This window comes from Pteronotus mesoamericanus, unplaced genomic scaffold, assembly GCF_021234165.1.
Source record: "Pteronotus mesoamericanus isolate MK-2021 breed Mesoamerican mustached bat unplaced genomic scaffold, CSHL_Meso_final contig_78, whole genome shotgun sequence".
NCBI classification, from domain to species: Eukaryota; Metazoa; Chordata; class Mammalia; order Chiroptera; family Mormoopidae; genus Pteronotus; species Pteronotus mesoamericanus.
In genome coordinates, this window is record NW_026555258.1 from 21,699,662 (window position 1) to 21,715,881 (window position 16,220).

A 16,220-nucleotide genomic window follows, 5' to 3' on the forward strand; every position below is an offset into this window, starting at 1 on the left:
AACAGCCGGTAGGAGGCGGGGGAAGGGCCGGAGCCAAAGTTATAAGTAAGGAGTGCGCGGCGGCTGCCGGCAGTTCCCCTGCCCGAGAGAACGACCGCCGCTGCGGGCGCGCGGGGAGCTGAGGCGGTGGCGGGCGGCGGCGGCGGCGGCACCGGGAGCCGCCAAGTGCCCCTCCCCGCCCCTCCGGCCCCCCACCCACCCACCCGCCTGCGGCCAGCGCCCATGGCCGCGCGCGCCTCGCTCAGCCCTCCGGACTCTGCGCCTTGTGCCGCCGCCCAGTCCTCAGATCCGCGCCACCGCGGCCAGTCTCACCTGGAGGCGCCGCCCGCCCGCCACCTCGGCCACAGCCCCAGATCTCACAGCGACAGCCGCGGTGACCGCGACAGCGGTGGGGGACGCTGAGTCGAAGACAGCAGCCCAGCCACCGGACCTACTTACTCGCCTTGCTGATTATTTTTTAAGAGTTTACGACTTTTCTAAGAACTTTTGTATACAAAAGGAACTTTTCTTTTTAAAAAAAGAGACATTTCCCATTTATATTTAATCCAAAGAAGAAGGATCTCGGGCAACTTGAGGTTTTGGTTTTGGCTTCGTCGTTTTTTTCCTCTTCGTTGACTTTGGGGTTCGGGTACCCCTACATTAATGAGGTAGGTGCAACACAGGGCGAAGGGAGGGGTGAGGGCCAGAATGGCGATCGAGAGTGGGCCCCTGACTCCTGCCTTCTTGTGCGCCCCACCCGGCCCACAGGCAGCCACCTGGCGAGTCTGACATGGCTGTCAGCGACGCGCTGCTCCCGTCCTTCTCCACGTTCGCGTCTGGCCCGGCGGGAAGGGAGAAGACACTGCGTCCAGCAGGTGCTCCGAATAACGTGAGTGTTGCCCTGGGCCGTGGGGAGCGCCCGGTGGGCTCCTGTGGGTAGGGTGGGGATGGGCGGAGCCCTGGGGTCACCGTGAACCTTCGGGCCAGGGGAAGGAGTGCACAGGCTCCGCAGCTTTCCCGGGATGGCTTCTGCGCTCTTGGCTCAGCTGTACTTGCGTGTGGTCTGGACACTGCGGAGCCGCCGGGGGCGCACACCGGGTCCGTACATGTTCCCTATCGCGCAGGCAGCAGGGTGGCCGCGCGCACCACGGGGCCGATCTGAGAGATCTTGGCGCGTAGGCGTCCCCGTGGCGAGGGCACACCGGGAGAGCCTCGGTGTCCCAATTCTGGGGACGGCGGGAGCGTCCCGGGATCTGGCGGGGGAGGGACCCAGGCTGGCAAGCCGTGGCGCTCGCTCACACGCAATCGGGCAGACACCACATAGCACCCTCCGTATCGCCTCACTGTCTCTACTCGGACCCGAGTGCGAACCGAGATTGGCGCATTGGCACTGGAGTTCCGGGCGCTGCCTGCCCATTCCCCACGCCTTGGCGGTGCAGGCGCGCCGGGCCAGCCAGTACGTCGGGTGGCAGCTGGAGACACCCCTGACGGTCTCTCTCTCGCCCTGTCCCCGTAGCGCTGGCGGGAGGAGCTCTCCCACATGAAACGACTTCCTCCTCTGCTTCCCGGCCGCCCGTACGACCTGGCGGCGGCGACTGTGGCCACCGATCTGGAGAGTGGCGGGGTCGGTGCGGCTTGTGGCGGTAACAATCCGGCACTCCTACCCCGGAGAGAGACGGAGGAGTTCAACGATCTCCTGGACCTGGACTTTATCCTCTCCAACTCGCTGTCCCATCAGGAGTCAGTGGGTGCCACCGTGTCCTCATCGGCATCGGCCTCATCCTCGTCCTCCCCATCGAGCAGCGGTCCTAACAGTGCGCCTTCCACCTGCAGCTTCAGCTATCCGATCCGGGCCGAACCGGGTGTGCCACCCGGCAGCACGAGCGGCGGTCTCCTCTATGGCCGGGAGTCTGCGCCCCCTCCCACAGCTCCTTTCAACCTGGCGGACATCAACGACGTCAGTCCCTCGGGCGGCTTCGTGGCCGAACTCCTTCGGCCCGAATTGGACCCCGTATACATTCCGCCGCAGCAGCAACAGCAGCAGCAGCAGCAGCAGCAGCAGCCGCCACCGCCGCCGCCGCCAGGTGGCGGGCTGATGGGCAAGTTTGTGTTGAAGGCGTCGCTGAGTGCCCCTGGCAGTGAGTACGGCAGCCCGTCGGTCATCAGTGTTAGCAAAGGCAGCCCGAACGGCAGCCATCCGGTGGTGGTGGCGCCCTACAGCGGCGGCCCCCCGCGCATGTGCCCTAAAATCAAGCAGGAGACGGTCTCCTCGTGCACAGTCGGTCGGCCCCTGGAGGCCCACTTGGGCACTGGACCCCCTCTCAGCAATGGCCACCGGCCGCCAGCGCATGATTTCCCCCTGGGGCGGCAGCTCCCCAACAGGACTACCCCGACCATGGGTGCCGAGGAACTGCTGAGCAGCAGGGACTGTCATCCTGCCCTGCCGCTTCCCCCAGGCTTCCATCCTCACCCGGGGCCCAACTACCCGCCTTTCCTGCCCGACCAGATGCAGCCGCAGGTCCCACCACTCCATTACCAAGGTCAGTCTCGGGGATTCATAGTTCGGGCTGGGGAGCCCTCCTTGTGCCGGCCCTCTGGGGCCCACTGGATGACGCTGACCCCACCTTCTTCACCCCTAGAGCTCATGCCACCCGGGTCCTGCATGCCTGAGGAGCCCAAACCAAAGAGGGGGAGAAGGTCGTGGCCCCGGAAAAGGACAGCCACTCACACTTGTGATTACGCGGGCTGCGGCAAAACCTACACGAAGAGTTCTCATCTCAAGGCACACCTGCGAACTCACACAGGTAGGAGGACGGAAGGGGTGGAAAGGAGAGGAGGGGGGATTGGGGCCTCTCTTGGGATGTGGAGTGCAGTCTATCTCCTCCATCTGGATCACGGGGGAGAGCAGCAAACGGCGCCTACTTTTTTGCCCAGGAGCCTTTTGCCTGATGGATGGTATCAGTGCTTGAATGTGCAGTTTTGTCAGGCCTTTGAAGAGCACGGAGATTCCAGGCTGAACGTGGGCCTCCTAGATTAAGCAAAGCTTTGCCCTTGTAATCAAGAAATTATACTTTGCAGGGGAAAAGCATGATGGGTTGTTTTAATCCATTTTTAACTTTCTAGACAATTTTCATTGGCTTTTCCTTTCCTAGATTCACCCTTTCTATTTTTAGGTCTAGTCTTCTAATTAGGTTTTATCTAAATTTTGAGAATTTAATGGTCCTGATTGCTGGGATCCTGGTTAGGGTTCTCAACTGCAGAGAATATCCATGTCAGTTAAAGTAGGTACACAATGTCTTGTAGGTGTGGCATTTAGTGAAATAACAGAAACTGGGTAAAGGAAAAGTAGCCTCCAATGGCTTTTTAGACCCTATTTAGTGGGGTAGGATATTATTACTTGGCTTGGGCAGGAGAAACACTCTAGCAGGCATAATTTTTAATTTCATTTCTACCAGTGTGGTATCTTGACTCAAAAGAATGAAAATGTTAGCTCTGTAGAAGTGTAGGTTAGGTGGTATATTTGTGCGTTTTCAGTGCTCAACTATCTAATGCTCCTAAAAAAATAAACAAGCGAAAAGAATGTGCATAATGTATTCTTATTTATGATTCGGTATTTAATATGGCCTTAAGTGGTATTACGACATTCCTGGATCCTTTCAGAGTTGGGTATTTGGGGAGTTGGTTTTAATATTTGGGCTCAAGTTTTTGGGGGGCAGGCTCCAATTTTTTAAATTGCCAATTCTTAGTTTTCTTTAAACTTTATTATTGAGGTAAAATTCACATAAAATGAAATCTTAGCCTTTTAAAAGTATACAACTCAGTATAGATAAGTACAGTCATAGTATTCAACTTTAACTCTGTAGTTCCAAGACATTTCACCACCCCAAAGGAAACCTCCAAGGAATTAAGCAGTCACATTCCCTCCCCCCCAGTCCCTAGCAACCACTAATCTGCTTTCTGTTTCATTGGACTTATCTATTCTGGATTACTATGTCTTCTTGGATAATTGACCCCCTTATCATTATGTAATACCCCTCTTTATATCTGATAATTAACCCTTGTTCTGAAGTCTGCTTTTTCTGAATTTTTTTTTTTTCTTGCTCTGAAAATTGCTCTAGCTTTCTTCCAACTAGTGTGAGCATTGTATAAGTTTCATCAGCCCTTTAGGCATTTTGTTCTGTTTGTTCATTTTAGAAATCTCATTTTTACTGAATGTTGGAGGGTGACGGTTAAATGACATAGATTTCAGGAGTGCCATTCTATGATATATCATCTGTATATTTGTTCTTTAGCAACGGCTTCAACAGCTTTCTTTTCCTGTTACAGGTGAGAAACCTTACCACTGTGACTGGGACGGCTGTGGGTGGAAGTTTGCCCGCTCAGACGAACTGACCAGGCACTACCGAAAACACACTGGGCACCGCCCCTTCCAGTGCCAGAAGTGCGACCGGGCATTCTCCAGGTCGGACCACCTCGCCTTACACATGAAGAGGCACTTTTAATCCCGAAACAGTGGATGTGACCCACACTGCCAGAAGAGAATTCAGTATTTTTTTTTTCCCCCAATGAGGGAAGGAGCCCAGCTGGAAAGCACTACAATCATGGTCAAGTTCCCAACAAGCCTTGTGGAAGGATAATCAGGAGACGGGAGGAAACCCAAAGACAAATCAAAGAACAGATGGGGTCTGTGACTGGATCTTCTAACATTCCAACTCTAAACCCAACTTGAATATTCCTGGACTTACAAAATGCCAAGGGGGTGACTGGAAGCTGTGGATGTCAGGGTATAAATTAGATCCGTGCGTCGGGGGGGAGGGATGACCGGAATTCCCTTGAATTGTGTTTCCATGCAATATAAGTATAAAGATCACTTTGTATTCTCTTTGCCTTCTAAAAGCCATTATTATGATATTAGAAGAAGAGGTAAAAATTCAGGTACAGAAAATGTGTTTTAATAGCCTAAACGATGGTGCTTGGTGAGTCTTGGTTCTAAAGGTACCAAATGAGGAAGCCAAAGTTCTCAAACTGCTGCATACTTTGACAAGGAAAATCTATTTTTGTCTTCCGATCTACATGTATGACCTAAGTCAGGTAAATATGCCTGGTTTACTTTAACATTTTTATGCAGACAGTCTGTTATGCACTGTGGTTTCAGATGTGCAATAATTTGTACAATGGTTTGTTCCCAAGTATGCCTTAAGCAGAACAAATATTTTTTTTCTATATAGTTCCTTGCCTTAATAAATATGTAATATAAATTTAAGCAAACTTCTATTTTGTATATTTGTAAACTACAAAGTAAAATGAACATTTTGTGGAGTTTGTATTTTGCATACGCAAGGTGAGAATTAAGTTTTAAATAAACCTATAATATTTTATCTGAATACTGTTTTCGTTTTGTTTTGTTTTCCCCTGAAAAAGTATGTAACAGAAGCTCAGTTTTATACACCATGGGTAGAACTCAACAGATTAAAAGAAGGCTTTAAGAAGCTACTTAGTTTTACTATTAAGTACAAAGTGGTAGGGCTGAAAGCTCTGAGTACTGGAGATCATAGAATTCAGGTTACTCTTTCTAATGTACATGAAAGCAGTTTCCTTACTTGAGTATGAATTTAAAGGTAGAAAAAGCTCAATCAGTCATTATTCAATTTGCTCAGTTTAATATGAAAGTATTCATAAACATACACATTCCAGTTTCACATTTTTAAAAATCCTATGGTTTCTTAAAATAAAGTGAAAATACAAAAATTTGTCTTTTGGAGGCCTGGCCTTGCATTCAGAACAATTTGTATAACAAAAGAAACTTCCCACAGCGGAGAACCCTAAGAAAGTAGTTCCACAGTGCCCTCCTGAGGATTAAAGTACTCATTTATGCATTTATCCTTAGTGTGTTACAGATAATACTCCTAGCTATAAGCCTAAGGAGGTCAGAATCAAAGTTTCTAGCAGATTGTTTTTAAAACTTCATCAGTTCTCCGAAGATGGCTAGCCCTGTTGTTTGAACTGATGGAAATCAAACAATTACAAATTATTCAAAGTCACAAAACCTAAGTGCAAATTTAAATTTTTAAATCATGCGTTTGTAAGCTGGCAGCCTATTTCTGAAGTTACTAAAGCTTAAAGCTGCACTGAGACTTTTGTGAGGTGGGTCCCTACAAGTCCGAAATTAATCTGTGGCAGTAACAAAAATGGAAAGAAAGCATTTGTGACACTTGTTGACACTTTTTGTAATGGTGATGTGGGTGACTAATTAATAATGTGAAGTGGACTGAAGCTGACTGGCATTTTCTTTATAACCATCCATTATATCTAGAGTCCAGAAGTGTTTGCACTGTGGGTGCATTTTATACATGGAATAAAAAATAGCAACTCATAAGAGACTCATGGTGGACCAACACATGGTATTTCCCTTGGCTTTTAAGAGTTCAGCATAGCCCTGGCCAGCGTGGCTCAGTTGCTTGGCCAAGAGGTTGCCAGTACCATTCCCTTTCAGGGCACATGCCTGACATGGGCTGTGTGCTCCATGTGCACACGGGGGTGCTTGCAGAAGGTGACCACTCAGTGTTCTCACATCGATTCTTCCTTCCCTCTTTTTCTCCCTGCTTCCCCTCTCCCTAGAATAATTTTTTTTTAAAGTCCAACATAACAGGAAAACATGGCATGTGTCTTAGCTTAAAAGAAAACAGGTGCACCAATAGGATGGAATTTTATGTGGCCTAGAACATATTCAAAGCATACTTAATGACATGGAAAAATGCTCATGGTATGTTAAGTGGAAAAAGTAGGATATAAGACCATAAACAGTATGATTCCAATTGTATAACTTTAAATGTGTGTACATTGAAGGAGGGAGAGAGAAGCAACAGAAGAAAGACTAGGTTGAAATGTCAAAATATGAGCACTAGTTTCGCAGTTTAAACTTTCTGTAGTTTTCAAATATTCTAAAATAAGCATCTATTTAAAAGAGAGAAACTTTTTTTTTTTAAAGAACATAGGTCCAAGTAGTTAGGCTTTAATTTTAAAAGAGCAGTTAAAGCTATTAAACAAGAAGCCTATATTTGAACACATTTTTCTTCGTATTAAATTGCGATTGTAGCTCTCACACTCTGCCTTTGTCTCATTCAAAGCCGCCTGGTAGATGGTGGATGTATGAAAAGTATTTATTGGATGGTTGTTGCCATCTTCATATTTTCTAAGTGCCTATTACCTCGTTCTTAAAATCTCAAGGCATTTTAAATTTATTCAAACTTTTGTGGTACAATAGGGATCTATAACTTGCATTAACTTTTTCTAACCTGAGAAGAGCTTAAATATTCAAAATAAATGAGGACAACTTTCCAAAAATGCAGCAGGACAAAACTGTTCAACATGCACAGAGAGCTAAAATGACGTAGTGCCAATCAGTTCTGAACTCCTGGATGTACTGTTATTCCTGCATTTACAGAGCCATTCATACTGTATAATAAAGGGGACCGAATCACCGAGCTGCCTGCTTATTACATTTTCCTTATAAGATTTAATTTTATATGTCCTAGATTTTAACTTGGGTGCACGCACAAACAATGAACAATATGTTTCCTATGCATCAACAGACTTTCAGTCTATCTCTTTTCCAGCAAAATGCCTTATTCAGAACAATGTGGCTTCTACCCGAAAACCTGTTTGACTCTTACATTCCTGTTTTGGTTTGTTAAAACAGGAACTGTCACCATCTCAGGTTGAGGGAGTCATTCTTTTCCTTTCTAAACTTGTTCCAATTTTTAGAAAAATGCAATGTTATTTTACATTTGGAGGTTAACAATTTTTACATAAAATTTCTTTACATATTAGAAAGCCCAGGTGAGATAATCCTTATGCTATGGAAGCAAGTCCACAGGGAAAATATTAAAACAAGCAGCGGTGGTACCTGGTATACCTTGATGTATGGGAGTATCTAAATTTAGCAGCCTATGTCAGCCACCTGTTCTATGTTCTGGCTTCTGAAGCTTTATTCAGCACAACATGGCACATACATAAGTGAATTTACCATCCATATTCTCTCTCTTCCTACTCCCTCCCCCTTTCTCTCTCTCATACACCCATAGACAACATCCAGTGCTACACAAACCTTTTTATTTTGTGTAGTCTATTATTTTATGATCTTATTTATTATGTATTTTATTTTATGTAGTTATTTTATTTTCTCATACTTTCTTAGCACCTTCTACAGGCTATTCTATAATGGCACATTTGTATAGTGCTAAACTGAAGCTATGTCTACTTCTTAAAGTTTGTTTATGAAACTATTGTTCATGTGCAAAGTCATTCGGTAATATTTCATATAAAACCACCAAGAGCTGAATGTTGTGGAGTAATGTTCTTTTTGTGAAAACTTAAAGAACCTACTGTTACAAATCACGATGCTGATGAAAATTGCCTTTTTTTTTTCCTTCACATTAAGCAAAACTAAAATGAAAGTTGAGAACAAATACCTTTTGGAAACTTTTACCTTAAGCAGGATAGAGATGTAAATTTCTCACCATCTCCTGAAAAACAAATACAATTTTAAATCCTTACGAAGTCACTAGAGCTTTGATGTCTGGTCACAGTCAAAACCTGGTGGGAAACCAACTGCTAAAATAGAATAAACACAGAATCCTTTCAGGCTGCTCTTATGGCTGCCAGAGCCAGATCATTTAGGGAGAGGAGGGCCATGAGGTAGGAATATCAGTCAAATTGCATCTCTGGAATCACGCATGTCAGGAGCTTATCTTTTTAATTATTTTCACGATACCAATGATAGAATGACTTTTTCAAATCTCTTCAGTTTTCTAGGCACCCGAGATGAGTCAGCATGTTGCAACTGGTCCTCCCAAGTATCTTTCTCCACTTGTTCTTAAAGGCGAAGGAGGAAATAAATTGAAATCTGACTTAATAGCAACTACAAAAAGTAAATTCACACTTCTAGGATCCCTTTGACATTTACACCTAAAAGAACATTTTTCACTGGTACAATACAATAATTATAATGATACCCAAGACTGTGAGGACCACTTACCATCCTTTTATGCTTCCTTTCATGTCAATGTTGCATATTATTATCTAAACAGCGTAAGAGACAAGCAAACTAGCTCTTGATGGAAAGATAAGGAGAAGATAGATAGATAGATAGATAGATAGATAGATAGATAGATAGATAGATTCATAGCTAGATTCATAGCTAGATTCATAGATAGATTCATAGATAGATAGATAGAGCCAGCCTCAGGTAGAAGTTTGACCATCTAAAACCAATTAGGGCAGCCCTAGCCAGGTAGGTCAGTTGGTTAGAGCATTGTCCTGATCAGCCAAGGTTGCAGGTTCAATCTCCAGTGAGGGCACATACAAGAAGTAACCAATGAATGCACAGCTAAGTGGAACAATAAATCAATGTTTCCTCTCTTTCTCTCTCTTCCCTCTCTTCCTCTCTCTCTAAAATCAATAAATAAAATTCACCCTGACCCATGTGACTCGGTTGGGCATCTTTCCTCAAAGCAAAAGATCTCCAGTTCAACTCCCAGTCAGGGCCCATACCTGGGTTGCAGGTTGGGTCCCTGTTGGGGCATGTACGACCTTCTCTGTCTCCCTCCCTTCCCCTCTAACTAAAAATAAATAAATAAATCTTTTTAAAGAAATAAAATCAATAAATAAAATTTAAGAAAAATAAAAAAATAAAATCATTTAGGGCAAAACATCACATCTCTCCAGTCCAGAGTATCTGGGGATGGGAGAGGGTGAGTGGGGTTATAATACTATCTCATCTACAATATTTGACCCCTGTACTAACTGGCATTGGATCAGCATATTACCGAATGGCAGCCAGATCGCCATGACACCAAGCCAATGCATTCAGATGTTTTACTTGCATACCCACTTAAAAGCTAAAATGGGTAAATAACTTTACAGGGACATTGAAGGAACTCTAGGCACACTCACTGAAAGCCAGAGAGATAAGTGAGTCATTGCAAACCACGAAGCAGAGCCTCTTAGACATGACAAATAGATATTTTTTCCAGTAAGGACAAGCATGCCACTTGTCATACCTGAGCCACTTAATTCTACACAACACTGTGAAGTCTACAAAGCATTTACCTCAATTGCTCCGCACAATGGAAGGGAAGGGTGGGATTCCCTCTCCCATCCCATTTTACAGATGACTGAACTGAGGTTCCCTTTACAGGTTAGCGTTTGTTTCGCTCTCGTTTCTCCACTTGTTGACATTCTCAGAGCTTTCCTCCTCTAACGCTTTTGTCATCAGCCTGCCGGGCAGGTACGGCTACAGGCAAAATAAAAGCACCTCAATTCAAAACAATTTGCTAATATCCAGGTTCTTCCAGGAAACCTGTTGAAGAGTCAAAAGACCCAGACTTTCTGTCTCCCAGTCAGTGTGCTCTTTATTCAGTCAAGGCAGACTGGCAGGGAGTGTCCTTCAGGTATTTCTTGAGCTGGTCACTATGTCGTGTCCTGATCTACACTAAAGTTTTAGGTTTTTGTTTTTTAATTCTTACCCGAGGATATGTTTATTGATTTTAGAGAGAGAGAGGAAGGGAACGAGAGAAAAAAATAACCAATGGGAGAGAGACATATCGATTGGTTGCCTCCTGTATGTGCCCTGACTGGGAATTAATTGAACCTGCAGGCTTTTGGTGTATGGGACGATCCTCCAACCAACTGAGCCACCCAACCAGACAATCGACACTTTTAGTTTGATGTATAAGAAAAAGTTCCTGTTTCTGTCCTCACCTCTGGGTGAGCCCACAATTCTCCAGGTCAAAACAGATCTGGTCAAGCCCCTCCCCTAGTTCCCCACGGTCCCCAGGGCCTAGTGGATAAAGATTTAACATGATCAGTTCTCTCATTTTGGCCTCCAGCTACTTGTCTGGGATCTTTTCCTTAAGTATCCAATCATTCCTTAAATGGATAGGCCATGCTAAACTACTCTTGATCCCCAACACATTACGCCTATTTCAGCCTTTGAGCTTTTGCTTGCCTATGTTGGTCTCTGCCACTTCTGGAAAGACCCATATTCCTATGATAAGTTCCTATATAATCCTCAAAGCCCAGCTCTTAAAAAGTCTCCTCCATTTCACTTGATTTAGATCTTTTGTTAGACTCTCAGTCTTATATACAAGATTTTATGGGTCTAGCTCCTCCTAAAGGCAGCGTACTCCTGGGAGAACCAAGGAGAATTTCTTTTCTTTTCTTTTCTTTTTCTTTCTTTTTATTTGTAGATTTGAGAGAGAGAGAGCGAGAGACATCAGATTGTTGTCCCAATTGTTTATACATTCATTGGTTGATTCTTGTATATGTCCTGACTGGGGATTGAACCTGCAACATTGGCATATTGGGATGATGCACTAACCAACTGAGCTAACTGGCCAGGGCCTCCAGGGAGCTTTTTTTATATTCTCATGAATTCCCATAGTTATTGAATTTGATTGAATAAATTAATCATTTATTTAGCCCCAAATCCTGCTATCTATTTTAGGTGATTCTCTGCATTGTTTCTGGAAATTATTTTGTTTATTTGGGTTTTTTTTTTCCTATATTGGGGATGGGAGAGAGGTATCAGCTGACTCACAGGAAGCAGTTAGGGAACCACTGGGCATGGCCTTCAGGAAGCCAGATTTTGGAAAAAGGTATATGTCATTCTCCTTGCATAACCCATGTGCCCCCTTTCAAGCACAAAAATATAAGTGTTCTGAGAACATACAACAAAAAAAATCACTTAAAACGCTTAAAGAAGGCATTTTTCACTGTAGAATTCTGGGTAGGCCAGTCTGCCCAAATGAGGAAGGGTCATCCATCAGCCCAAGGTCACATCAAGTCAGGATCTGAACACCAACCAGTGCCTAGACCTCACTTAACAGGCCAGTAATTGATGGCCAAGGGAAGCTTAAAAGGAAATAAAACAATTTAAAACACACCATGAAAAAAAGGGTAGTTTTAAAAGGAAAATACTACATTCAATGTGACATTGTGCTTTGATAGCCAAAAGCGTATTTCATTGTTCTCTGTGGTGCTTCTGTAGTGTTGTGTTACCAGCCACCCAAGACAGGTACTATTCATTCACCATTGTGTCCCTCTATAGAGAATGCAGGAATCATCCCACAAAGGTGTTAAAATATAATTCTGGCTTTGCTCTGCTTTCTTTTTTCATGAACTTTCATTCAAACATATATAATCTGCTCAAGGACCTATGTTACGAGCCTCTGTGCAAAGGGGAGGGGGGAGCCAAAGATGAATAAGTATATATAAATATGCATGTCCACAGATATATTTTCCCCGTATGATTGTTCCATGCAAATCAGTATCCTAGCCCTAGTAAAAACTGTTTACTTTTTGGAAAAGTGATGGTATAATCATTGAAGAGGCTTACCTACATTAACTACAATCCTATATACCATTTTTTTCTCCCTACGATTTTCTTGATTGCTTATTATTTTAGATACATCCAACTTGTTTATCAGGTACACGTTAAAGCATGTAAAACATGTTATTCAGGTTTAGCGTGAGGGTTTTGGCCTTATTCGACAAAATATCACAAACTTCTGTTGGAATTAATGTTTCTGGCAAAACAGAGCTCAATCGGCAAATCAAGACACCTTAGATTTCTATGACTTCGTTATTGCATACCTAGGCCAGGGGTACAAGCTGATTTTGTTTCAGGCAAGGTGAACTTTATAGCTAGGGAGAATAACTGACTCCCTGAAGATCTCTTGGTGCCAAAGCTTGTAGAAACAGAGGAGACTTTGCCTGAGGGATTCTTTGCATTAAAGACTTTGTTAGGCAAAGCCACTCTGGCCTCAGAGTCTGATTTGCAATTTGTGCCTTTGTGAAAGGATTAGAAGATGGCTATTGTTTCATGTTTGGATCTCAATTTGCGTTTGGAAACATGTGACCTCTTCCAGGTTTCTCCTTTATTTTCACTTTCTTGTCCTGATACACAATCTATACTGTATGTTAAAATTTGATAAAACTGCTTGGCCTAATGTTTGCACTGATTAAGGAAATGTGATAAATTGGTTTTCACTATCAGTGGAGTCTACTTGGGCTCCAGCAATGCTAAGCCAGTCAGTAATCTTTTTAGCAACTGACAAATAACACATAGGTATAGGTACATGCACGTTTCATTTATTTCCTTAATTAGAAGGCTTGGCACTTTTAAAAAAAAATTTAAAATCCTCTGCCTCACACCACATTTGAACACTTCTATCCAATGTCTTTATAAATAAAGGTTTGAAAAAAATTATTCTAGGTTTCTAATAACAATACTCTCAGCTGTACATGCTATTTAACTACCTGTCCCTTGGCAAACAATTTTTAACTAACATTTGCTTTGACAGCGTTCCCAGATGGCAACATAAAACCTGGAATAGAAACTGCGTGAGGAGGAACAATTTCTTAGATTGTAGGTTTTGGACATGTGGTTTATTTGTTTGTTTGTTTTCTTTTTAACTCTTCAATTGCTCATACCTCTATTGTCACTGACCACAGGAAAATATTTCTTGCATGTCAGGATGTACGAATGTACTTGGAACTGGGACTTGGAGTTGCTGGTTGAGTAAGCTGGAGGCAGATGGGAAGATTCACATTCATTGAACTGCTGTGGTATGCCAGGAACTTTGTTATATGTTTAGGGATTTGTTATCACACCCATTTAGTAGTGGAGAAGACAAAGGCCTGGAAGAGTCAAGTAACTTGCCCAAGGTCACACTGCTGTGATCAGAACCCAGATCTACCTGACTCCTAAGGTTAGCCTCTTTCTGCCACATCACATTACCTACCGATACAGTAAAGCTGTTTTCCTCTGGGAAAGTATCTGTTCCTCACCTCCTTGGAATGCGTTTATTTATTTATTTTTAATCTAAACAGGGGTTCTGTTTCTTGCACAGAAAGCTGTTGAACAAAATTAACCTAACCCATCCCTCTTTCTAATAGCTAAAGTAATCTTATCTGTCATTCTATTAGAAATACACCACATTCTATGGCATGCCCACGCCTTTCCCTTTCCCCTCTTCTTCAGCCACAGATGTGCCTCTCCTAAACCCTAAGGGTCCTCCCAAAACTTGCAACCAAGGGAGCAATGGGCAGTGTCAGCTCATCCCAGGCTAACCCCTGAACATATATCCATAGCCCCCTTTTTTCTGACTTCCCAGTGAGCCAAAGCAGCCCCACCTAGGTCTCTCCTGCTGCTGCTTCTGTGCTAAGCCCTTCCTTATTCACTGTCCCCAGCTTTAGTAATATATCCTCAACATATAAAACAAAACAAAACAAAACACAGCATCACATTTCTCTCTGCTCCAGTTTGGATAATGACTTAAGAAAAGGCCGTTTGTTTCTGCATCATAGCACCCCCAGAGCCTCTATAAAATTATCAAGAGTAAATAAGCCATTGTTTTTCTTCCCGGGTATTTCATTCACTGATTTCAAAGCACTTGATACCAGTATTCCATTAAAATAAAGACTAGCAGCCCTTCTGATAGTTGGGAGTAAGCCTAAAAAAAGTATGCATCTTTTGCTGAAGATCACACGGTCTGAGGCCCCCTTGAATGAAGAAAGCAGAAGAAAAAAGCCAAAAGGAGTGGCACCTTGGAGTGCAGTGCTTTTTTCTTCTCTCTCTCTCCCCGGCCCCTTTCCTCTTTCTGGACTGTCGTACTTTGAGCCCACATTCTCAGCTGCGTCCCACGGGAAACACTGCCTCTTTGCCATCTTCCAAACTGCTCTGCCAACATTCTCCCTATTGCTCCCAATATCTAAAGAGAATCCATTTTCCCTTAAATGGGATCTCAGCCTAAAATAGATCTGGGTATGTGCCGTAGGGCATGAACAAATGACTCAGATCTCAGAAGCAGAGCAGGCTCTTCAGAGCATGGGAGCATAGTCTGGGAGCAGTGAGGGCTCAAGAAACAAAGGAATGACAGAGCTGAAAGGAGTTCCAAGGGACATTTCACCTGAAGGTTCTTTTGCACAAATGAGAAAGTTGAGGCCCTGATCCCCCATAGTTATGCTACTGCAAAACCTCATTCCATCCTAAGACTTTTCCAGACCCTCATCCTCAAGCCTGCATGTGAGGCGATAGATTAACTTGCTAAGTAAGACCCAGGAATTAGGTTCACATCTAATTCTTTCCATCAAACAGTAGGGTATTGGTTAAATAAGTCCTAGAACGTCCTCAGAATGAACTACCATGCTCTATTAAAATTATCTGGTAAGCAAAAAATAAGAGCCAACACTTACTAAGGTTTACTACATGCTGTCCCTATAGGCAGTATTTTTTTACATGCTGTTTTTTGTCATTGAGTCCCCCCCAGAAGAAACCTATGAGGTAGGAAATATTATTCTCTCCATTTTAAGGATGAGGAATCTGAGGCAAAGCGTTTAGGTATCCTGCCTTAATTCACAAAACTAGTGAGTCATGGGATTTAAACCTGATTCTACCAGTCCCATGTTCTGGAGCAATATACTCTTTATATGCAGAAGAATGTTCAGACATTAACAGTATGGGAAAAAGCCTATAGGGTATGATACAACTTGGTAAAGGTAAAATGTATCTGTTTATGTGGTTGCGGGTATATTTGAATTGCGAAAATTCTAGAAGGGCCACTCAATGTCAAGTCCTTGGAGCACCCTCCCATGCCCATGCTAAAAGAGCCATCCCTTTCCACCCCTGTTATGCTTTACATTTTTAATGTGCTTGATTTTTTCTCATGGTAGTTATCATTACCTGAGATATGCATACACTATCCATTTACTGTCTAGCTCCTCTCTAGAATGAGGAATAGGTCATGTCTTTAAAAAGTGCCTAACATGTAGTAGGTGCTCAATAAACTTATGGACTCCAACATAGCAAACTCTTAATGTTGGGTTTTATTTTATTTTTATTTTTTAAATCTCTCTCTTGCTTTCAAACAGGAACAATTTAAACTCTCGATATTTCAGTGGATTATCAGATTTTTTAACTATTATATCTGAAATTCTCTGAGTTTAGGAAAAAAAAAAGTCCATTCTACTTAAGGACCAAGAACCTAAAGTGGTCTACTTGAAAACGTGAAGTTGACTTCGGTCATGCTAGACATACACCTTCTCAGCCTTTGCATTGAGAGAAGAGGAAGTTCTCTCAATGCAGAAAAGGAGAACATTGGAAATCTACTTAGATAACCTTGCTTTGAGTCAAAAGAGGCTCATTAATGTTTCAACTGCTAATCCATTTAGTGCCCTAT

The 16,220-nt window shown here is 43.4% G+C and overlaps 1 protein-coding gene across 2 annotated transcripts; it reads left to right on the forward strand.

Annotated features, from left to right (window-relative positions):
• Positions 1 to 202: 202 nt before the first annotated feature.
• Positions 203 to 5,338, forward strand: KLF4 (KLF transcription factor 4). Of its 2 annotated transcripts, XM_054584563.1 has the most exons (5): positions 203 to 647; positions 748 to 868; positions 1,496 to 2,519; positions 2,619 to 2,783; positions 4,306 to 5,338. In XM_054584563.1, exons 1-5 carry the CDS (start codon positions 643 to 645, stop codon positions 4,479 to 4,481), a joined length of 1,491 nt encoding a protein of 496 aa, XP_054440538.1. In that variant the 5' UTR covers positions 203 to 642; the 3' UTR covers positions 4,482 to 5,338. The 2 variants fall into 2 exon arrangements, with proteins under 2 accessions (XP_054440538.1, XP_054440537.1); XM_054584562.1 differs by having other exon boundaries at positions 1,496 to 2,783.
• Positions 5,339 to 16,220: the final 10,882 nt, after the last annotated feature.